This window comes from Lichenostomus cassidix, unplaced genomic scaffold, assembly GCF_008360975.1.
Source record: "Lichenostomus cassidix isolate B80296 unplaced genomic scaffold, HeHo_3.0 HiC_scaffold_889, whole genome shotgun sequence".
Taxonomy (NCBI): domain Eukaryota; kingdom Metazoa; phylum Chordata; class Aves; order Passeriformes; family Meliphagidae; genus Lichenostomus; species Lichenostomus cassidix.
The window spans coordinates 29,670-53,422 of record NW_028147810.1 but is presented as its reverse complement, the minus strand read 5'-3'; the positions used below and the strand labels follow the sequence as shown (position 1 = coordinate 53,422).

Here is a 23,753-nt window from a genome sequence, read left to right as displayed (position 1 = left end):
GCAGCAGGGGAGAGAAGAGAAAGCAGATTTTGTAGGTGCCTGGCATTTGGCCAGGGTCAAACCACAACACTGGGTCACTGGCAGTGTGGGTCACCAGGGCTCTTCCCAATGAGGGTCCTCTGATGGGGGATGAATACGGAGCAGTGCATGAAGCTCTTCCCCCACTCGGGGCACTCGCAGGGCTTCCCTTACTGGTGCCTCTGTTGGTGTTGGGTCAAGTGAGAGCTCCTGGAGAAGCTCTTCCCACACTCAGGACACTCATAGGGTCTCTCCCCGGTGTGGATGTGCCGGTGCCTGATGAGGTTGGAGTTGTGCTTGAAGCCTTTCCTGCACTCAGGGCAGTGGAAAGGCCTCTCCTGTGTGTGAATCCGCTGATGCTTGAGGAGATCTGAGCTGGTATGAAACCTCTTCCCACACTCAGAACACTCAAAGGGCCTCTCCCCAGTGTGGATGCGCCGGTGGGTGATGAGGTGGGAGTTATGTTTGAAGCCCTTTCTGCAGTCAGGGCAACGGAAGGGCCTCTCGTCTGTGTGAATACGCTGGTGTAGGAGGAGAGCTGAGCTGCTCTGAAACCTCTTCCCACACTCAGAACACTCATAGGGCCTCTCCTCTGTGTGGATCCTCTTATGACGGATCAGGTGAGAGCTCTGGCTGAAGCTCTTCCCACACTCCCCACACTCATAGGGTCTCTCCCCAGTGTGGATCCTCTTGTGACGGATCAGGCTGGAGCTCTGGCTGAAGCTCTTCCCACATTCCTCACACTCGTAGGGCTTCTTGGTCTCATGAATCTTCTCAGGAATCTCCAGCTCCGAACTCCGGCTGAAGCTCTTGCCAACTTCCTGGCACAGGGTGAGTCTTTGCTCTTCAGAGCACCCTGGGCTGGGTTTGCAGCCCCTCCTTGTGCAGCATCTCTGGGGCTTTTCCTCCTGGTTGGGTTCCTGGGTCATGGAGCTGCTCAAAATGGCCTCTTCCATGAGGTTCTGCTGTAAGGACTTGTCCTCCCTGGTCTGTCTCCTCACCTTGTGGTCTGGGGAAGGAAGGACAAGGAGAGGATTTGGGATTTGCCTCCATGCCAGAGGGAAGGGGAAGGAGATCCCCCCAATCCATCCCTACCAGGAGAGAGTCAGCAGCTGGGTTGTCCTGCAGCCAGGGGCGATGCTGGGCTGGGAGATGGAGGAGAAGAGAGGGGGAAAGGGGCAGTGACTTCCTCCTCACCTGCCTGGCTGTCCTGGGGCATCTTCTTCCTCACAGCCTCCTTCTCCATCTGGCCAAGTTTTGGGAATCGGAAATCCTCGTCTGGGTAAAAAAAAGGGTGTGAGTGCCTTGGGTTGGGGGTTCCTCCTGCCCAAGTCTATCTCTAGAAGTCACCGGGTGTTTTGTGTCTATAAAATCCTCCTAAAATAAGAATGAGTTCAGAAAAAGTCTCCCAGGAGTTCCCCCTTTCCAGTCTCCTGTCTTTGGGGTTCAGGGGTTCCCTATTCTTGAAGCTGCTGGGGCTCCCATGGGTCCTGGGGATCCCCCTTCTCCTGGGTCCTGATTAGGGATGCCGTGGGGTTTTGGTGCTCCCAGGGGTCCCTTCTTCCCTGATTGTGCTTTGGCTCCCAGGGCTCCCAGGCTCCCCCCACTCCAGGCACTCAGGGCTTCCCCCTCTCCCCATCACACCTTTCAGTGTCACAGTGTCCCAGCCCTGCCTCATCTCCAGCCTCCCCCACCCCTCCAGGCTGCCAGGGGTCCCCCAGCTCCGGTATTGCCCCTCTCTGCTCTCTCCACTTGGGAAGTACAATGTTCCACCCTCCCAGCTCTCTCAGGGATCCCCAAAACTGATGTCCTGTCCTGCTGATAGCAGGCAGTTCCCAAATGGACCCCCCAGTATTCCACCAAAGGTGCATTTATGGCTCAGCTTTGGAGTCTTGCAAGATCCAAACATACCCTCTGACCCAAAAAATCCCCACCAGGGACATGCAAAGATACCTGGTGCTCACTTCCAGAATCTGCGAGTTCCAAACACCCCTCAAAAACTAACACCCTCCCAGAGACCCCCCAATAGCTTTGGGGTGAGCTACCCCTCCCTGGTGACCTGTGCAATGCAGGGGGGGGCAATGATCCCAGAGCCAGGGGTGCTGCAGACACAGTGGGTGGTGAAACCTCATGGTTCTGCTGCTCCTCCTTTTCCTGCTCCTCCTCCTCTCTCCCTCCTCTTCCTCCCACTCCTCCTCTGCTCCCACCCCAGAACCCCATTCCCCACCCTCCTCTGCCCCACGGCTGCTGCAGCACTGGCTGCTGGGTGGGGGGAACCCCCCGATCAGCCCCAGGGATGGACAGGGGGCTTGGGGCTTGGGTATCAGCTGTGCCGGGCAGGGCCGGGCAATGCCCGCGGGGCTCCCCCCGCACTCGGCCCCCAGTTGCCGGGACAGCAAGGGGGACCCGGCCTGGGCGGCCTCCACCTCCCCCTCCCCAAATTCTGCTCCCGGGGGCGCTGGGGGTGAGTGGGGTCGCAGGTGGGGTCCAGAGGTGCCGGAGCCACGTGTTCCCCCGCTGCCAGCACCACCCCTGGCGGATCAGGGGTACCCCAAAACTCCCTCACAGCTGCTGGATACCCCACAAGCCCCTAAGGAGTGGGGTCCCCTCGGCTTCATCACCCCCAACCTTCGGCTGCCCCATGCCAGGCCCCATCCCACCCATCCCCCTCCTCCAGACTTCATCCCACACCTGAATCCACATCCCACCCTTCCCAGGCCTCATCCCATCCCATCCCATCCCATCCCATCCCATCCCATCCCATCCCATCCCATTCCTTCCCCCCAGGCAGATGCCACCGGGATCTCCTAAAAATCCCACAGTCTGGGGACTCCCCCACATCCCCCCAAGGGGCATTTGTGACTCACATTTGGAGTCTTGCAAGATTAAAAAATCTGCCCCCCCCCCCAAGAAAATCCCTACCAGGCAGCCAACGAAGATATTTGGGGTTAGGTGCTGCAGTCCTATAAGGTCCAAAAATCCCCCCCTCCCAGAAAGAACCCCAGGCACCACCCAAGATATTTGGGCCGAGCTCCCCCTGCCCGCTCACCTGTGGGATGTCCCGGGAGGGCGATGCTCCCGGGCTGAGGGTTGCAGACACAAAGAACAATAACTCCTGCTCTGTACCTTTGGGTGCTCAGTGTGTCTGCTGGGAGCCTCCTCAAGGGCCTTCAGCCACTGCTCAGCCCATGGACAGCAGCAGCAGCACCTTTGCAGGGCCCAGCAGGGCTCTTGCCAGCTGCCCTTGCCCACCTGCACACAGAGCCTCCCCCAGGCAGGGCCCTGCAGACAGGCAGTTTCTGTAGGGCCGGGCGAGTGCACAGAGGTTGAGATGGGCTCTGTGAGCGCTGACAGGGACAAGGCTCCTCTCAGGAGGAACATGTGCAGCACAGGGAGATGATGAGGGAAGGAGAGGGAGCTGAACAGAGCAGTGCTGTGGGCAGGAGGGCACTGTTGCTGTGTGGGAGGTGCCGTGCACAGCTGGGGACAGGGAACACTGTCCTGAGTGCCAGGCTGTCCCTACCCTGCCCTCTCAGGCACAGCACCACAACATCTTCTCTTGTTTCTGCATTCCTCTGATACTGTCACTGTTATCTGGTGCTCTCAGGGAGGCTCTGGGCTTTGCAGCAGCTGCGGCAGGCACTGCCCTTGGGATTCCTCCCAGGCAGCTGTGTCCATGGGAATGGGGTGTCCAAGCTTCCCTGTGACCTGTGGGGCTGTGGGCAAAGCAGTCCCTGGGAAAGGGGAAGGAGCTGAGCCTCCCTCCCTGAGATGCCATCATGAGCACACCTGGGGATCTCCTTGCTGTGTCCTTCCAAGCTCTGAGCTTCCCTCCTGGGTGAAAATCTGTGCCACAGCTTCTCGGAGTTCCCTGAATGCCCCACAGGGAAGTGCAGAGATGCACTTCACAGAGTGAGGAAATGCTGTTGGGTTTGCCAAGGGAACAGTGAGATTCCTTGGCAGAAGGAGGGGCTGAGACCTTGCTGAGAGCCCTTTGGAGAGGGTGAGACATTCAGTGATCCCTCTGCTCTCAGCAGGGTCTGGTTTCTTCCTAGGGTGACAGGGGAGTGTGATTGTGCTCTGATGGCAGCCAAAGGTGCAAACCCAGGACAGTTGGGAACAAGCCCATCCAGCCCCTCACCTTGCCGTGAGCCACAGGGAATCCCTTTGCCTCTCACATCTCTCAGTGTCAAACTCTGAGTACAGCAGAAATGCTGGGGATTTCTTACCTTGGAGAACCAGGAATGATGTGTGGGTAGGAAAGCATTCCTTAAAACTCCCTCCTGCTATCCTGTGGAACTGTCAGTGAAAATGCTACCAAGCCTTTCTGCATTAGGAGGGATTCCCCTGACAAATCCTGAATATTCAGCCTTGTCCCTCTGCCCCATGGCCACAATCCCAGGGCAGCAGGGCAGGGATGGCTCCTCGAGAGCCCCACGCACAGGCCTGGCTGCTCATGGCACACTCAGACAGCACCAGTGCAGCTCAGGCAGGGACCTGGATGAAGGTTTTCCCAGAGGAGGAACACGGGTGGATGAGTCCCAGTGGGACAGTGCACAATTCCCTCTGGGACACCAGGGACATCTCCTATGCAGGATGTGCTGCCCAACTATTTATTTTTGGTTTTTTCATTTCAGCAGAGTATTATGCCCTCACCATCATGTGTTATGACTGCTCTGTGTCCATCTGCAAACCCCTGCACTGTGGGACCCTCCTGGACAGCAGAGCTTGTGCCCACATGGCAGCAGCTGCCTGGGCCAGTGGCTTTCTCACTGCTCTGCTGCACACAGCCAATACATTTTCCCTGCCCCTGTGCCAGGGCAATGCCCTGGGCCAGTTCTTCTGTGAAGTGCCCCAGATCCTCAAGCTCTCCTGTTCACACTCCAGCCTCAGGGAACTTTGGCTCATGGTCATTACTGCTTGGATAACTTTTGGCTGTTTTGTGTTCATTGTTTTCTCCTATGTGCAGATGTTCAGGGCTGTGCTGAGGATCCCCTCTGAGCAGGGACAGCACAAAGCCTTTTCCACATGCCTCCCTCACCTGGCTGTGGTCTCCCTGGTTATCAGCACTGCCATGTTTGCCTACCTGAAGCCCCCCTCCATCTTGTCCTCATTCCTGGATCTGCTGGTATCAGTTCTCTACTCAGTGGTGCCTCCAGCACTGAACCCCCTCATCTCCAGCCTGAGGGACCAGGAGCTCAAGAAAGCTCTCAGAGGACTGATTTCTGGATGCTTTTCAACTATCCCAGACTACCTGCTTTCCTCTGTCACTGGGTCCTGGTGCACATCATGACAGGCCAAGTCTCTCCTCATTTATATTTTTTCTGCTTCTGACAGTGTTGTCTTTAAAGCATTAGTATTATTCATTCTCTGCAATTTAATTATCACTTCATCTTTTGTAAACCAGAGACTTCATTTAAATGAGGAGTCTCACATTGTATTTAAGTGAAATAAATGAACCTGTAACAATGTTTTTGTTGTTTTTGTTATTTTTCTACTATCCTCATCATATCAGGAGTGAACAGAGCAGGAACAGCTCTTGAGGGCCTCAAGGCTGTTATGTTGGCCTGGGGAGACGGGATGGCAGAAAGGGCTGCAGAGCTCTCAGGATCTCCTGGCCAGGAGAGCAGGGGACACAAGGAGCCTCCTTTTCCTTTGGCCAGGCACATTCCCCCATCGGTGGGGCTGAGTCCTCTGGGAGCTCCAGCTGCTGCTGTGCCCTGGAGAGGGGCTGAGGCCATGGGGCCAGTGCCCAGAGCAGCCTGGCCTGAGCAGGGCTGTGGGGCCAGAGCTGGCTGGGCTGTGCTGGGGAGAGCCCCTTGGTGCTGCAGAGAGCTCAGGGCAGCTGGGAGAGCTTGGAGGGAGCTGGGCTGGGCTGAGAGAAGCTGGCAGAGAAACCCATCAGTGTCCATCTCAGCCTGTGTGAGCGTGCAGGGGGAGGACTGAGCCCAGGGCTTGTGGGGCAGAGCCAGGGCCTGGGGAAGGGATGGAAAACAGGCAAGTGGCCGAGAGAGGAGGCTGCTCTGTGCCCTTGGTGGCACGGACAGAGCAGGGAGGGGGCCCAGGACATTTGTCAGCCCAGCCTCTGTCCCCAGCCGTTGCCAGCCCTGTCTGCTCAGCCCAGGTTTGTGGGTGAGTTTGGCTGTGCCCCAGCTCCATCCTGCTGCAGGTCTCAGGGCCTGTTCCCAGCAATGGCCAGCCCTGCCTGGCCTCTCTTCTGGCCCTGAGCCTGGCAAAGCTATTTTGAATGTTAATGAACCCTTAAGCATTGAATTCCTGAAGATCTGAAGGCTGAACAAGCCTCTGGAGAAGTAAAATTCAGCAGCAACCTCCAAGTTGCTGAGGATGTCAGCAGCCCCCACTGAGGCCATCCCTGCCAAGAGACTGAGGGAGCAATGAGCAGACAAGGAGAGCATCCCTGGGGCTGGGGAAGCAGAATGCAGAGGCACCTCTGGGTCCAGGTGGGAAATGAACTGTGGAATGTGGCTGTGAAAGCCCTGCCTGGGCTGTGCCAAGCAGGACAGCCAAGCCCTGACTCCCATGCCCTGGGAATGGGGGTCTGTGGCCTCACAGGATGCTTGTGGCTCTCCTGGGAGCAGTGGGACGTGGGCTGTGGAATGGTGAGTGCGGGTGTAAGGCCTCAAACAACTCTCTCAATGAGAACTCTAAAAGGAATTACAGTTGTTTGTGGACTCTGAGTACAAGGCAATATTCCTATGGGAACAATCCCTGGATAGAAGGAAATGTGTTGGTGCAATCCCAAATCTGCCCATGGGTGCCTGGAGGAGAAGGACAGTTCTTTTCCACAGGAAGGACAGCAGAGAGCCCCAGTGTTTCAGTGGCAGATGAGAAGCGACTCTCAACATGTCAAGGTCAGCTGGAGCAGTCAGGCAGCCCCAGGGAGGCCAAACCAGCCTGACCTGTGCCATGTTCCCTTGGTTTTATGGGGCCCTGTAGTGTCACAATGGCCCCTTGGTTCCATGGGGATTTGCGGTGTCACAATGGTCTTTGGTTCCGCAGTGTCACAATAAATCATTGATTACATGAGGTCACTCTGTGTCACCATGAAGCTTTGGTTCCATGCAGCCCTTCAGTGCCACAAAGGCCCCTTGGTTCCATGAGGCTGTGAAATTTCTTAATGTTCTCTCCATGGTTCCATGAGGCCTTGCAATGTCACAATGGACCTTTGGCTCCACAGGGTCCCACAGTGTCACAATGGTCTCCTGTGGTTCCGCAGTGTCACAATGGACTCTTGGTTCTATAAGGCACTGCAGTGTCCCAGTGGCCTCTTGGTTTGATGAGGTCCTGTAGGGTCACAATGGCTCCTTTGCTTCCATGAGGCCCAGCAGTGTCAAATTGGCCCTTGGTTCCACAAGCCCTGCAGTGTCACAATGGTCCCTTGGTTCCATGGAGCCACACACAGTCAGTATGGTCCCCTTGGTTCCATGAGGCCCTGCAATGTCACAGTGGTCTCCATGATTCCATGAGGCTCAGCAGTGTCACAATGGTCCCTCGGTCCCACAAGGCCCCACAGTGTCACAATGGTCTCCTTAGTTCCATGGGGCCCTGGGGTGGTGCATTCCTCCCTCCCCTTCTCAGGCTGCCCTGCGATCTGAGAAATGCTCGTTAGGCCTCAGCCTTGGCCAACAGCCCCTGGGCTCAGCTCCTCTGCACCTGATCACAAACACTGTCTGTTCCCAGGCACTGCTGCTGTCCAACCAGCTCCTGCTTTCTTTAGGAGCAGCCTTGGGACCTGTTTTTCTTCCCTCAATGGCACAACATCCCTGTTCTCACAGTGTCAGAGAAAGCTGTTGATGCAAAGTGCAGCCAGGATGAAACATTGCTGTGACTAAAGCCCATCTCTTGGGGCCCTATCAACAGGGCTCCAAAAGGAGCCCCTTGGAGCTCTCCTGGAGCAGTGAGCTCCCTCTGAGAGGGGCCTCTCCGAGCCGGGAACTCTCCCGTTTGCTGCACTCGGGGCATCCCCGAACAACGAGGGACCCTGGGCCCATCCCCCCACTCCTCCAGGCTCAACCCTTCGCCTGCTGGGGAGATGCAAAAGCATCCGCAGTGAGCATTTCCCTGCCCTCCAGGGCAATTTCTGACAGCTCCCTGGCACTGCCTCTGTCTGTCTGTGTGCACACACATGTGCCTGTGCTCTGGAAATGGGGAGAAATGCTGCTCTGGGAGGTGTTGAAGTGCCTTGGATATCTGAGTGAGTTAGGCCTGTAAGTGAGGTTCAGTCATAAGGTATGAGCTAAGTGAAATGCTGCTCAGGGCTGTTATTTTGCTAAGTTGTTGAGTTTAAGGTATAAGTTCAGGTTAAGGTAGAAGTCAACTTCTGTTAAGTCTGAGGGCTGTTAAGTTTTTAGACCGTATTCCTTTTATCCTTGCCCTCACTGTCCTTTTGTGTCACACACACACACACACACACATAGACACACACACAGAGTTCTCAGTTCATTGCCTGGATTTTCTTTGGTTCTCTTGTTGCTTTTTTCCCTTGGTGTGCCTGAACTGTGCAGTCAGAAGCAGAGTGACTCTTGCCATGGAAGGTTGCTGTGCTGTCACTTAATATTAAATCCGGTGTTTGCTGATCCCTTGCTGGGGATTTTTTAAGTGCTCTCAAGCCCTCATTTGTAACAGGGTGAAGGAGCCCTGGGCCAGGCTCTCGCCCTGGGGGACATGGGGACACTGCCGGGGGGTCCCTGTCCCCCTGTCCCACCCCCCAGGGCCCTGTCCCCCCTGTTCCTGTGTCAGGCTCTGGGGGTCGATCTGGTGGAACATCCTGTGGGGGAGGCTGTGGCACTGGGGGCCAGGGGGGGACCTGGGGGGACAGGGGACCCTGCTGTGCACGAGCAGCATTGGACTTGTCTGGGGGAACTGTGAGGGAGGCTGGGGCAGAGTGACTTCCCCAGTGATGTCATACAGCTACCCACTGATGTCACACAGCAACCCTGTGATATCAAAACCCAGTCTGATTTCACAGCCTGCTCTATGACATCGCACAGCCTGCTCCATGATGTCACAAAGCCAAATTGTGATGTCAGTTTCTGCTCTCTGATATCAGACAGAGCCACCCTCCATGATGGCAGAGTCTTCTTTGCAACCGCACAGCCCCCTTTGTGATGTCACAGCCCACTCTGTGTCACAGCCTGCTCTATGATGTCACACAACCAACCTGTGGTTTCACAGCCCAGTCTATGATGTCGCAGCCTGCTCTGTGATGTCTCAATGCACTCTGTGATGACAAAGCCATCTGTGATCTCACAGCCTCCCTGGGATGTCATGCAGCCACACTGTGATGTCACACAGTCCCCTCTAGGATGCCATAGCTGCTCCATGACCTCACACAACCCAGTCTGTGATGTCACACAGCTCCTTTCTGACATCACAGCTGCTCTGAGGCTCTCTGACACAGCCCCAGAGGTGCCCATGGCTATGACACAGCCCCCTCTGGGCCATGGCACAGCCCCTGCCAATGCTGAGCACCTGTGAGCTCTGGGTGTGCCCTGCTTGTGTCCCTGAGATGGCCTGGCAGTGCCCCAGCCCTGCTGGGCTGTGCACAGGAGCTGCTCCTGGGCAGAGCTGTCTCTCTGCAGCGCTGCCGCTTGCCAGGAGCTCCCCTGTGCCAGGAGCCCAGCCCAGCTCAGCAGCACAGCAACAGCACAGGGACTTGAATGACCCTCGTGGGGCTTTGGTGCTGTTTGCATCAGACTCAGTCCCTCAGGGTGTGTGCAAAAAACTTCTGAAGAACTCAGAATGATGTTGGAACCTTGAGATTCCTTGTAGTTTAAATGGTTTCCACTAACAGACACAACTGAGAAAGTGTCCCCAGGCTACAGTAAGAGCAGAACACTGCAGGCAGTGATGGCAGGTGGGGACAAGCAAGGCAAAGGTGTCTCTGATGCTGAATGGCATGCCTAGGTATGAGGTGCTCAATACCATTGACTCAGACCCAGGTCCTCATTTCACCTCAAAGGTTTTACACCAGATAATGGAAACTTTGGGGGTAAAGTGGCATCTTCATACACCATGGCATCCCCAGAGCTCAGGGAAAGTTGAGCAGGTGAATCAAACACTTAAGAACACCATAACAAAATTAATGGAAGAGACACAAATGAATTGGTTAAAATGTCTTCCGCTAGCCCTGTTAAGGATTAGAGCCAGACCACGGGCTGACTTGGGAGTTTCCCCCTATGAGGCTATGTTCAGTCTGCCTTATTTGATTACCCCTTTTAGCACAGGTGGATATGCTGAAGGAGAGAATATCACCAAAAACTGTATTCAGACAATTGCCATCACTCTGGAAGATTTAAGGAAGTGAGGATATCTGACTGAAACTACGCCCATAGACTTTAAGATCCATAAAATTGAGCCAGGTGACTGGGTTTTAATCAAAGTCTGGAGGGATACACCGCTAACTGCTGAATAGGAAGGTCCTTTTCAGGTTCATGCAATGAACACCACAGTCCAAACCAAAGAGAGGGGTTGGAGTCACATCACCCGAGTGAAAGGCCAGTTCCAGCTCCCACTGAGTGGTCAGTCACTGGACAGACAGGAGGTCTGAAGCTGACCCTGCGGAAAAGACCTAAGGAATTGACCACCCTGTGACCACCACTGACCTATATCAAGTTTCTATGCTTAAAAACTGCTTGTGAGATTCTATTATTAGAATTAACCACTACGAGTTGAGCCAATTGTTCCAAAGTTCCCAGTTTATCTTGTTAATTATAATAATTTCACTGTTCTGGTGTTTTTCTTAAGTGCCACCAAAAGTGAAAAGTGTAGAGCATTCCCCATGTATCTGGACAATTAGACCCTAAACAATTGTGAAGAACCTGGTTTCAGGAAAAGGAGAAGATGAGTCCTGAAGGAAGATACCACACCCAGGTAAAGAGAAAGCACAGAGGGGTCAAGACTGGGTCAGGCTCTGCCTTTGCCAGATGAACTATCCCCACCTTGGGAGGAGCCCCCATAGGTGTGAGGGCTGGGAGGGTATCCTGTGCCAGACCCCTGTGGCTAGCTTGGGTATTGAGTATCCACCTCCTGGGAAGCTGTGACAAGTGCTATTATCCCTTGTATGCAGGGCATGTTACAAAGTCACTTGTAAGGATACATACATACCTGAACACCGAGTGTATCAATCTTCCTAAATTATGAACTTGAGAAGAAGAAGGACAAATGTGTTGGCTAGCCAAAAACATAGGGAGTTTCAAACAAAAATTGGGTGGAGAATGCCCTATAAAAGAAGAATGGATTTTTTTCGAGCGCGATCTGGAGGAAGGGTTGTCAAAAAGTAGAAATGTGGAAGACTGAATCACATAGGAAGAGCTAAATAAAGGAGTGTGGGATGTTGAAGAAGAAGGCATGATACCATATGGGAAAAATCTATTTCTTGACATAGTAGAGAGAATAAGCAAAGAGTTTAATGTGTCTGCTGGATTTGCGGAGGTTCCAAGATGACCAAAATGTGGCCATGGGAGGGTATAAGTTTAAGGGCGTGAGATGTGTTAAAGTGGATGAAAATGAAAGGAGATGTATTAGCTGCAAGAAGTCGATGGGGACAATGGAAATTACGAGCCAAAACCATTGGTGAAGAGTGTATATGGAGAAAAGGACCAAAGCATCACACAGAGGTTGGCCAATTATCGTGCAAATGTTACCTAGTTACAGATGGCAGCCATACCCGGTGGATACCGAAAGCCCCTAACCTGTACTGGTCTAGAGAAGGAGGAAAGATGGGGTGTGTGTACATAAATCACAAAGGATTATATGAATGTATCACAAAGTAAGTAAATCCATTCCTAGATGTCCCAGGAATTTCAAAATTTCGGGAAGAGATAAAAAGGGAAGATTACAACTTTTGGGAAGCTCCAAAAGGTTTATTCTGGTTACCTGGGGATACTGCTTCTGCTACCTTACCTCAAAATTGGTCAGGAAGTTGTGCATTAGCAGTGATTAGACCTTCTTTCTTTTTATTACCCTGGATTCAAGGACGAGAGTTGGGAGTCCTACTTTATGATTAACTAGAATGACAAAAAAGAGATTTAATAGGGGGAACTCAGAAGAGGGCAGATGACCAATTGACCCCAGAAAGAATCATCAGTACTTATGGGCCACTTGGGCCCAAGATGGTTCCTGGGGGTATAGAACCCCTATTTATATGTTGAACCGCATTATCAGATTACCAGCAGTCCACAAAATCATAACAAATCAAACCACCCTGGCAATAGACCTTATAACAGCACAGCAAAACCAAATGAGGATGGCGATATATCAGAATAGACTAGCCCTAGATTACCTCCTGGCAGAAGAGGGTGGAGTGTGTGGAAAATTTAACTCACCAGAATGTTGCATGGACATTGATGACCACAGGGAAACTATTAAGAATATCACTCATAACATCTGCCAACTAGCACATGTGCCCATCCAAAAGTGGACACCCCTTTTTAAAGTAAATTAGTGGGAAAATTTCTTTAATGGGGGGTGGATAAAAAGAACAGTGTTTATTGGTCTGCATGCTTTAACAAGTATTATTTTTCTCCCATGTGTAATCCCCTGTATGATATGGATGATAACAAGTATTACCCAAAATGCCCTAGAAAAGATGACCCAAGAAAAATTGATGGTAATGAACGAGAATTGGGAAGAGGGAATCGATGAAACTGCTAAAGAAATAGATGAAAAATACCAGAAACTGAGAAGTTTGTATGGGAGCTAAGGGCTCATCATCTGGTGTGACTTTTCCTTGATGCAGGCAAAAGCCTGATCAAAGGATGAGAGGGGGGACTGCTATAAATGAGTTTAAGTTCACTGAAGTTAATTATGCCCATGAGTTAATAATATGTTAATGAGTTCATAAGGTTAATTATAAAGTTAAGTTCTTTATATTACTTATGTTGGAGTTACTAGGCGGCAAGATGCTGTACTAAGTGTAACATTTAAACACACCCATTAAATGAATGTGCATGAAAGCACCCATATAAAGGAAGATGTTTCTAGAATATCCCAACAGAAGTGGGTGATGTCATCAAGAACGTGGATTGGATCAGACGAGAACCAACCAGGAGAGACCTAGACCGTGATTGGACAGGAGCCACCAGAGAAACGAGCCAATCACATTTGGACAAACGAGCCAATGAGACGAAGGATCCCAAATGGACCAATGGGGTGTAATAAGCGAGGGTATAAGAGTGACCCAGTGCTTTGCACCTGGTCCTCTGCCCTTTGGGATGTGCGAGGGAGAGCACTCAGCATCGAGTGTGCTGTTTTCTCTGCCTTGGCACGAGAAATACTGAGCTTAACACTTCCGTTCTTTGGCTGTTAATTGATAAATAGTTGTTCTTCAGGAGCTGGGGAGTGAGTCGTGTTGCTCACCACATCCTCGTTGCCCCCTTGTCACCAATGCCAGGCAGTGTCCAGCGTGGCACATTGTGGCATCCTGAAGCTTTCAGCTGCACAAGGCATGTGGCCAAGCACGTGTCCCCTCAGGCTCCTTGTCTCAGGAGATTTTCAGCCAGGCTGCAAGAGCTGCATTTGCAAATGCATTTGAGTTCTGCAGCACCTCTGCAGGCACCTGACACAGCCAGTGGGATCCAATGTCCAGCAGGAAAATCCCTGTGTGCCTCCCAACGAGTTCCACAAAACAGCCTGGCAGCTGCTGGCCTGCAGAACAGAGAGTTCTGGAAAATCTCCTTGGCATGGCTGAGAGCTCTCCTCCCTGCAGAGATCCTACACAATGATCTCTGCACCAGGGCAGCTCTCTAGGAGGAGCAGTGGACACAAGAAAAGGAGCTTTTGCATCAGACCAAGGCCTTGTGGCACAAGTCACAAACACTTGGTGTCCCTGCATCCCTCCCGCCCCAGGCAGCGCCTTTCTCCTCTGCCCCACACAGCACACACTGCAACGCCCCAGAGACCAAAAGGCTTCGGCCTTCAGCAGTTTCCCCCAAATCAATGACTACAGCACAATGAAAACAACAAGCGCTTCTGATTTGTCAATTCCATCATTTTATTTCAATGAAAGCATCTTATAGAACCTGTTCTAAGTGAGCAAGAGCTACAGCTCAACTGCCTGAGGAACAGATTCCAGAGGAACATATTCCAGGCCAAATGCTAAATAATATTATCTATCATAAAAAACAGAGCTACCTAGCAGTTTTCTTTCCCAACTAATGTCTAGTTTAAACCTTTGGAACTCTTTACCTTGTTTAATTAATTAATTAATTTCATTAATTCAGTTATTAGGGTTTAATTTTAATGAAGTTAGTTCTTTAGTTAGTTATTTTTTATTAATAATTAATTTTTTTTTTGTTTCTTAATTAAACAGGAAAAGCGGGCATGAGAGGGCCTTTATCTGGTTATCCTTAATTCTAGAAGAGAGCTCTACTAACATCTAGCCCTAGTTTAACCTACATAATTTAATTCTAATAAATTCTCTTACTTTTGCTCCTCAAGATTTTGATGCAGCAAATACAATGGCACCTCAGTCTTGAGCCTCCTGGCCCTGCAGCAGATGGACATTGCCACCCAACTTGGTGGCATCTGCAACATGACTGAGGGTGCCTTCAATGGTCTTGTACAGGTCATTGGAAATGTCACTGCCAATGTCAGGGTTTGGTTACTCAGACCAGAACCCTGACTTGCTTTGGCACTTGCTTTGGCACGTCTTGTTTCCTGGTCACCTCCATGTCACAAAGAAGAGAAGCAGGATCTTTGTTTGGGGCCTTGCCAGAGTGGTGAAGGTGCCTTTGAACCAGACTTTTTGGGGAAGGGAACCTCTCCATCCCAAGCCTGCCAGTCGCATGCCAAGAGATGTGAGGGATGCCCGAACAACCTGTGCCACTCTAGGAATTGCTGTCCCCAAGTGCCATCTGGAATGTCCCATAGGAGGGACCCTGAGGCACTGTCTGTCATCCTCAGTCCTCCAGGCTGGGTGGCTGCATTCTGGCCACAAGTCACTTGGGAGGGACACAGAGCCACTGTCCTCGTCAGCGTTTCCACTCAGGTCTCTGTCTTCGGCCCAGGCCTCTAATGGGAGAGACCCTGAGCCACTCTCTGCCTCACTGCTCCAGCTCAGCTGTGTCTTCAGCCCATGACCAACATGGCAAGGAGCCTGAGCCATTCTCTTCCCCAGTCCTCCTGCTCGGCTCTTCATCTTCAGGCCATGCCTCACCTGGGAGGGACCCTGAGGCTCTCTCCTCCTCAGTGCTCCAGCTCAGGTGTGTGATCTCTGCCCACACTGTGGACAGCCCTGGCAAACTGCACACAGACCTGAGCTCCTCAGAGCTGGTTCCCTCTGTGGTTGGTGCCCCTGACAGGCATGGCTCTGCTTCTGCCCCTGCCCCCTGCCCACCGAGATCTTCCAGCTGGCTGGGCAAGGGGCTTGGTGGGCACTGGTGCATAACTGGGTATGGAGTTGAGGCCTTTTCCTTGCTGTGAGGGGCTCTGATGGGCAGAGCTGGGCCTTGGCCTGTGGCTGGTCATGGATGAAGGTTCCTGTGCTCTGCCCATGCCTCACGGGGCCTCACAGGAGGCCTCTCTTCTCCACTTCTGAAGCTTGAGTCTCATTCATGTTCCCCTTGCCAGTCTTCATCCAGGATGACACAGGACTTCTCATTAATCTCTGGTTCTGCCAGCACAACCCCTGCTGCTGCCCCTGCCCCCTGCCCACCCAGAGCTTCCAGCTGGCCGGGCTCCGGGCTGGGGGGGCAGCAGGGGCTGTGCGGGGCAGCTGCCCGGCTCTCCGGCCCCAGTGCGGGGGCTGCTGCTGCCGTCCCTGTCCCCGTGCCCTGATGCGGGGGCCGCCGTGTCCCCGGCTGCTGGCCGCGTCGCCGGATCACAGCCGCCATCCCGCTCAGGATGGCACGGGAGCCGCGCCGCAGCGAGCGCAGCAGAGCCTGGCCGCGGCCCCTGGGGCTGTGCGGGGCTGCCCGGCTCTCTGCTGCTGCCGCCTGCGCCACAGAGGCAGCACAGGAGTCACGGTGCTCCTCAGCTTCCTGCGGGGCTGCCCGTGACTCGCAGTTGGACAGCTGCACGGAGCAGGAGAAGGATGAGGACCAGCTGGCCCTCTGCGGTGCAAACGGCCCCCTGGCACAGCAGCTCCCTCCGTGCCCGCAAGCCCGCCCCGAGCCCCGAGGCAGCTGCCTGCTAGCCCATCCCTCACCTTCTGCCTTCTGCCAAACATCAGCCACTTCTTCTTGGGCTGCACGTCGGTGCTCATCTCCTTGTCCGTGGACATCTTGGAGTCGCTCCGATGCTACCCTAGCCCGGGGAGATGCTGTCTCCAGACGGAGCTGCTCCCCTGGCACTGAGCACCCCCAGCCATTTGGTGCCCTTTTATAGCCTCCCGTTCACGCCGTGTCCCCAGGTGTCACAATGGGCTCTGGGCACACGCAGCCACACGTCACAAAGGAGCCTGCAAGGCGCTGCTGTCCCCACGGGCCACTCCCCAGCAGCCCCAGGACAGCGGCGGGCTAGGGGGGCTCAGAACCAGCTGCAAACCGGCTGGAACCGGCTGGGACAGCAGTGTGCAAAGAGGGCGGTGACAGAGCTGTCACACAGCCACTCGCAGGGACACATCAGGGACTGCAAAAGCAATCAGTGCATGTGCCACAGCTTTAAAAAACTGGGTTTGCACATCATGCACAGCTGTAAAGTTCTAGAAGGCATCACTGCAGGCTGAAATTTGTTTGTAAATAATTAGAAGGTAGAAATTATGGTGCAAACCATTCAAAAAATCATTTTTCTGTCCAAAAATAATTTTCTGGTGTCTATTAACTCTGATAATAGCACAGTCAGCACAGAATTTCTTTCTAAAATCAGGATGGAGGCCCCACTGAAAAATGCAGAGGCTCTTGCACATGGAACATGTGCAAGACAAAGGTTATGGTCAAGAATTGTGGTGTGCAAATACTGGGCTCATTGGGAAAAAGGTTTTCCTTCCACCAGAGTTGAGAATTCCATCATTTGCCCCTTTAGAATGCTGAATAAAACGGAGGAGAACTCCCACGGTTCAGGAGGCAAAGGAAAGAACTCCAGAGATGAGCTGCTGGAATACAATTTCAAAAAAGGCTGAAACATTCACACAGCTCCATTTGAAACTGGGAAATTGCAAGAGGAAGTGCTGGTGAATCCTCCCATTTTGGAGGGCTTGGATGGGCTCTTGGGAAGGACTTGTTCCCTGGGAGGGTGGGGAGGCCCTGGCACAGGGTGCCCAGAGAAGCTGTGGCTGCCCCTGGATCCCTGCAAGTGTCCAAGGCCAGGTTGGACACTGGGGCTTGGAGCAGCCTGGGATAGTGGAAGGTGTCCCTGCCCATGGCAGGGGGTGGCACTGGATGGGCTTCAAGGTCCCTCCCAAGCTAAACCGTTCTGGGGTTCCATGGTTCTCTGGTTCTACAAACTACTGTGAAACATTTCACATCAGCGTGGAGAAGTCAATTCCATCATGCTTGGAGATCCAAAGGATAATATTTGATGTGTTTCATCTGTTAGATCTTTGTCGTGACTCTGGAACAGGAGATTCCTATAAAATTTAATAGTGGGATCTTGAAATCTTTCAATATAAGGATTTAATGTGTGCCATCTACCAATGATGACTCTGAATGAGGCTGCATGTGACAGCCTCCAGTATTAATTTAACAATTAATTCTTCAGGATATTTGAATGACAGTGAATTTCCTGTCATTCAGAAACTCTGACACTGAAATTTCTTGAAAGTTAGACTAGAAAACAAGTTGGATTTACCTCTCCAAAAGACAAGATATATTTTACAATTTTCAAATTATAAACATGTAAAAGTAGAAGAAGAACCCAGTAAAGCAAATTAGGAAGAACAGAGCTCTCTAAGGCATCCCTGAATATTTCTTCACAGTAAATCACAAGAGCTCTCTTCTGCGTTGAGTAAATGCTTAAGTAAATTGAGTATCCATTAAGCATTGAGTAAATAAACAACTGTGATTTCCAGGCTCATTGTCCTGCATGTTTTTTTAAGTTATCAATAAACCCTTTAAATATGTTTGGCATTTCTATCTCTTAGAAGCTGTTGGGAAATTTTTGTTACACTCCTTGAGGTGAATAAAACACACACTTGCTCTGAAATATTGCAAAGCAAAGCACAGACAATTGGTGTCTTGGTTCAACCCAGGCAGCACCTCACAGCCCCTCGGGCACTCCCCACCAGTGGGATCAGGAAGAGAGTTGGGAGGGTAAAAACTGGACTGGGTTGAGATCAAGGCACTTGAACAGGGAAAGCAAAAGGCACCACATGAGCAAAGCAAAAGAAGGAATTCCTTCAGCCCTTCCCAGGGCTGGGCAGCTGTTCAGCACCTCCAGGAGAGCAGGGCTCCATCCCACAGAACAGTGACTTGGGAAGACAAAAGGCATCCTCCCAAATGTTCCCCCTTCCTCCTTCTTCCCCCCACTGCATATCCTGAGCATGAAGTGACATGGTCTGGGATATCCCTGGGATCACAATGATGCCTTAATAATTTTGGGGTTTTTTTTTCTTCATGTGTCTGTAAATTGGTGTAGTTCTCTGTTCTCACAGAATGCAGAAAACCTCTGTTCCCAACACATTTAACCAAAATAAAGCTCTCTGGATAGAGATTCAAGGACATATTCATTACCCTAGGGCCAGAAAATATCTGAACAACAGTGGAAAGGGGGGAGCAGGGCCTGGGGTGGTCAATATCATTGCCTGAAGGTGTGATTAGAGAATTAGGGACCAATATGCTAATAAGACAAAACTTAAAAAAGATAAAGAGCTTGTGATCTGGTATCTATTTTGGGTGTAGTCCCTGAGGGAGACTTTGCTTGCCCAAATGTACCTTGAAGGCCTTGAATAAATTTGTCTGCTATTTATACACCTAATTGTTTTGGCATCTGTTTTCATGTAGCCTGTTCCAGGCATCAGAGTCACCCAGAGATAAAGGACTGAATGTCTGCTGTGACCCATGAGAGCTCTGCAGCCCCTGGGGACACAACAGGGACAGGGAAAGGAGTGTGGGCAGTGCCTCCTCTGAGCCTCAGGGAACTTCCAGAGGAGGATCCAGGGCAGCCCCAAGGCCATCTGGCAGGCCTGGAACAAGGCAGGCAGCTCTGAGCAGCCTCCATGGCCCCAGCAGAGCTCGTGTGGGAGGGCTGAGTGCAGGGAGCACCATCAGCTGCCTGTGTGTCCCAGCTGGAGCAGCAGAGCCCAGCAGAGGCAGCCCATGGCCCCAGGCAGCACAGCCCCCGTGCTCTGCAGAGCAGCACCCCCAGCTCTGTGGGGCTGTGGGGAGCAGGGCAGGGGCTGCAGCAATGGCTGCTCAGGCCAGCACAGCCGTGATCTCCTGGGAAAGGCTCTGTGGGCAGCTGGGATGTGCCAGGAGAAGAGCAGGAGCCCTTGTGTGTGTGCACAGGAGTCCTGGCAAGAGCTGGGGCAGCAGGAGCTGCCTGAGGAGCCCTGGGGCAAACTCTCTGCTGCTGTCCTGGGCAGTGGGGCTGTCCTGGGGCTGCAGGAGATGCCAGAGCTGAGGATCTCCTGAGCATTCCAGACACAGAGTCACTGTCCCTGACCTCCATTGCTTCCCATTCTTGCTGCAGGGCCAGATAGGACTGGGCTGCTCTGCTGGGCTGGGGCAGAGGTAGGGAGAGGCTGGACTGGGCAGTGCCAGGGAGAAGAAAACAATGGACCCTTGGTTATACAAGTCCAGGCAGTGTCAGAATGGTTCCATGGAGCCCCAGAGTGTCACAATGATCTCCCTTATTCCATGGGCCCCCAGAGTGTCACAATGTCCCCTCGATTCCACGAGGCCCTGAAGTGTCCAAATGGTCTCCATGGTTCCTGAAGGCCCTGCAGTGTCACAATGGCCCCTTGTTTCCATGATGCCCCACAGTGTCACAATGGCCCTTGTTTCTATGGGGCCCTGAAGGACCCCAGAAAGGTCTCCTTGGATCTGCAGTATCACAGTGGACCCTTGGCTGCATGAAGCCCTGAAATGTCACAATGCTCTCCTTGGTTCCATGGTTCTCCACAGTGTCACAGTGTCCCTTGGTTGGTTAGGGCCCCATGATGTCACAATGGCCCCTTGGTTCATGAGGCCTTGCAATGTCACAATGGTCTCCTTTTCTTCATGGGGCCCTGCAGTGTCACAATGGCACCTTGGTTCCTTTAAGCCCCACAGTTTCACCATCGTCCCCTGGGTTACAGGAGGCCCTGCAGTGTCACAATGCCTCTTTGGTTCTATGGGGCCCTCAGTGTCTGTTTTGCTGGTGGGCACTGTCAGTACCAAAGACAGAGACACCAACTGAGGGAACAGTGTAATTTATTATAACACAAAACTGCAAAGAAGAACAAAAGGATAAGCTCAGCAATGCACAATATCATTAGCAAAGAATTACAAAAGGATAAGATGGACAAAGCACCCAGTCATCTCTACCAAAGATTGCCTGAAGGGATTTAGAAAGATCCATCACCAGTTAGCCTCAGACTTCACCATCACCCAGACCCACACATCAGCTGGGGAAGCTGTCACAGCCAAGGACTGCAGAGCCCCTCTGGACACTGGCAATTCCTGCAGCTGTGTCCAGCCACAGGTGAGGCTTCCAACCTCGCTGGGAGAGAGCCCAGCTTGGAGAGTGCTGAACAAACAAACTGACAGCACTTCCAGTGCAGGAACATCTGGATTCATTCTCCTAATTGGTTTCTCCCAAAGCCTGGCCAGGGCTCAAGGAGGAACCAAGGGGGCTTTCTTTCACACTGCACCCCCAACAAAGACACATGGGGCTTTGTCTGGCTTCTAAATACAGAAAGGCAAAACCAGGTTTCACCAGTGAACAGATACATAGATCATTTTGGTAATAATGTTTCATTAATGAGCAGATACAAATATAACCTTTGTTTGGAAGGTTAATCAAGAGGTCAGCTATTACTCCGGCCTCAGTAAAGGACTGTTCAGGCCTTATTAGTTAATGGGTCCTTTCACTGACAGATGAAGTACAACCTCCATAACAATTCTTTTGATAATAGTTTTTTAGAATAGATTTAGGTATAAGTGTAAAGGTGTCACCACTTGATTTCAATTAAGTGCTCTTCCAGTTCATTACTCAAATCTATAATTTACATTCCTTTTAAAACATGCCTAATTAGTTCCTATTCTATATGCTCTTTATCAAATCCCCCTTTTTACTGAGACTGTGTCTCTTTTCAGACAAGTCAGCAGAAAGTGTTACAACAACTCTAACATGGAATCATAACACACCAAGTGCACACACTGCAATGATTACAGTCACTGCCACAAATGCATTTCACAGCAGCCTCCAATTTGGCAGCCATGAAGCCAATCCCACCAAGAAGAATTTTCCTCTTTCTGCCCTTCTTCTACTGCTCTTTCTATTGAGGTCATTCCTGACTGTTGGACTCAAACCCATCACTGATACAAGTGCAACATTCCTGTCCTAGAATAGCACAGGTTCCTCCCTGGACAGAAAGCAGATAATCCAAGGCCATGTGGCTCTGTAGAGCTCCCATTTGTGTTTGTTGGAGCTCATAGGATGTGCTATTCAATATTTTTGCAGTATCATTTGCTATTTCTTCTAATAATCGATTTAGCTCCTTAATGTAAAGTCTACAGGACAAAGCAATGTACATGGGACATAGGGCGAACCAGAGTCTTTGGCTTTCTGAAATCAAAGGCACTCTTTGGGTGGAAAATATTCTCTTGTCCCCAACCCTTCCCTGTGGTTGTTGCCAAAGTAGCCAAAAGGGTGGCACTGCAGCTGAGAGTGGTGTAACACTGACCCTGAGCAGCTCCAGCACCCCAAGCTCTATTGACATTGTGAGTGATGTTCAAGCACAGAAATCCATTCACATTCTGGCCTCTAACTATAACAGGGGAGGTTTGTCTTGAAGGCAAATCCTAGTGAATCCTGTAAAATTGATAAATGTATTCCTCTGTTCTACAGCACAGTTTTCTTTAATTATCCCTTCACTAGCTCTGTTACAAGTCAGAGCCCATTGACAGAGTTCTGCCACCCTGTAGCGTGGGCCCTCCAAGGGAATCCTGTTCCTCCCAACATTGGTTGAGAACATACCCAGCAATTAGTTACAATGAGTACCTTGGCTACTTTGGTCTTTATATTTTCATAAGTATTTTCATGACTAATCCCTTGGTGACACTTTAGAGGTGTTTCAGGTAAACAAAGATTCTGGTTGACTATCAAGATACAACTTACAGCTATAAGCAGTACTTCAGTGACAAGGTTATACATTCTTTTTCCTCAATCTCATTCAGGTCAGGAACAATAATTCCATTGTCCATGGAGCTGGCTCCTTTTTAATTCCACAATAATGCCCCAAGGTCCTTTGCTGTTCAACTTCACTGTGGTGTCTGTGGGTAACAAGGCTTGGTGGGGTCCTTTCCCCTTCGGCTGGAGAGCTGCCAGGTCCCAGTCCTTGAGGTGCTCCAGGCTCCTGGCTGGAATTCCTGTGGAAGGCACTCAGGGTCACATCAGCCTTCACATGGAGACCTGTGGATCAGAGCATTTTCCAAAGGGAACGTTGGGGCAAACAGGGAGATTTGGTCTGGCAGGATCTGTGAAACAACATCCTATGACATCTACTTGTTCTCCCATAGAACACTTGGCTGCAGGGACATATTCCCATTGTTCCTGCCCAAGTTTCAGGATTCAAACTGTGTTGTCTTTCCCCAGAGCTGTTCCTTCAGCTGGCTCAGGGGGCCATTTGGCCTCTGGACCCACACCTTGGCTCCATTATTAGGACTGCTGCATCCAAACCCTTTATCTCCACAAAGAGTAGTTGATTTGAAGTGGATCTCCTTTTTTCACAATTTTTTTTAAAACTACAATATCAATAATTTTGCTACCCTGTTATGGGGTTGAATAATCCAGTCTTGTTCACTATTCTTTAATAGAATTGCTTGAATGTCTCCTCCATAATCTCCATCAATTCCTCCTCCCATCACATGAACACTTTGCAAGGCCAAGCTCCAGTGAGCAGTTATCAAACCAAAGTGTCCTGGAGGAATCTGGATCCCTGTTTTGGTATTGATAACTCTCATTTGCTTCTGATTTATCCTAATTAATTCCAGTGCATAAAGGTCTTGCAGCCTCTGGGGTGGCCCTGCAAGGAGCCATCACACCCAGAACAATTTCCCAGGAAGTCCAAGTCTCACTGTCCATGGTTGGATTTGCAAATTAGGGGCAGCCATGCACACCAAGGGTTTTCATGTCCCCAGTGGGCTCATTGTTAAGGATATGGAGCACATCTGTGAGAGGAGTTCTCTATCAGGACACATTCCCTCCTCCTCATTTTTTCAACTGCTCTTGTAACAACTCCTTCATCTGTTCAACCAGACCTGCAGCTTGTGGATAGTCTGGTATGTGAAAAACCCATCATTCTTAAACACTTTGTATTTCACAGTAACAGAAAAAGCATTCCACATCACAGTATCAGCAAACCCTATAAAAAAAGCCAATTTCATCTCTTCCTCCTGTATTTATTGTAAACAATCTCACAGTGTTTACCACTGACATTCAGGTCCTGGTCGATCATATTCTGTAAGGTATTTAGAGTTACATTTCTGAGCAGCCAAAGCTAACAAATAACAAAGTTATGTTGTGATATTTATATTTATATTTATATTTATAATTTTATTTATTTATATTGATATTTACATTGATATTGATATTTATATTTATAGAAAAGTTTTCATTATATATTAAGTTTTTAC

At 51.0% G+C, this 23,753-nt stretch overlaps 2 protein-coding genes across 2 annotated transcripts in view; both read right to left on the bottom strand.

Moving 5' to 3' along the window:
* Positions 1-37: 37 nt before the first annotated feature.
* LOC146420671 (uncharacterized) overlaps positions 38-23,753 on the bottom strand; it is a 38,208-nt gene continuing 14,492 nt past the window's right edge. The window contains exons 2-4 of the mRNA XM_085048034.1: positions 17,610-17,630; positions 14,573-14,576; positions 38-839 (exon numbers count right to left, since the gene is read on the bottom strand). Coding sequence (XP_084904160.1) covers positions 189-839; positions 14,573-14,576; positions 17,610-17,630 — 676 coding nt within the window. The 3' untranslated portion in view covers positions 38-188. The remainder of the gene's footprint in view (positions 840-14,572; positions 14,577-17,609; positions 17,631-23,753) is intronic.
* On the bottom strand, positions 15,588-16,324 carry LOC146420673 (uncharacterized). The gene is made up of 2 exons (XM_085048033.1): positions 16,187-16,324; positions 15,588-16,052 (listed from the first exon to the last, which is right to left on the bottom strand). Exons 1-2 carry the CDS (start codon positions 16,259-16,261, stop codon positions 15,588-15,590), a joined length of 540 nt encoding a protein of 179 aa, XP_084904159.1. The 5' UTR covers positions 16,262-16,324.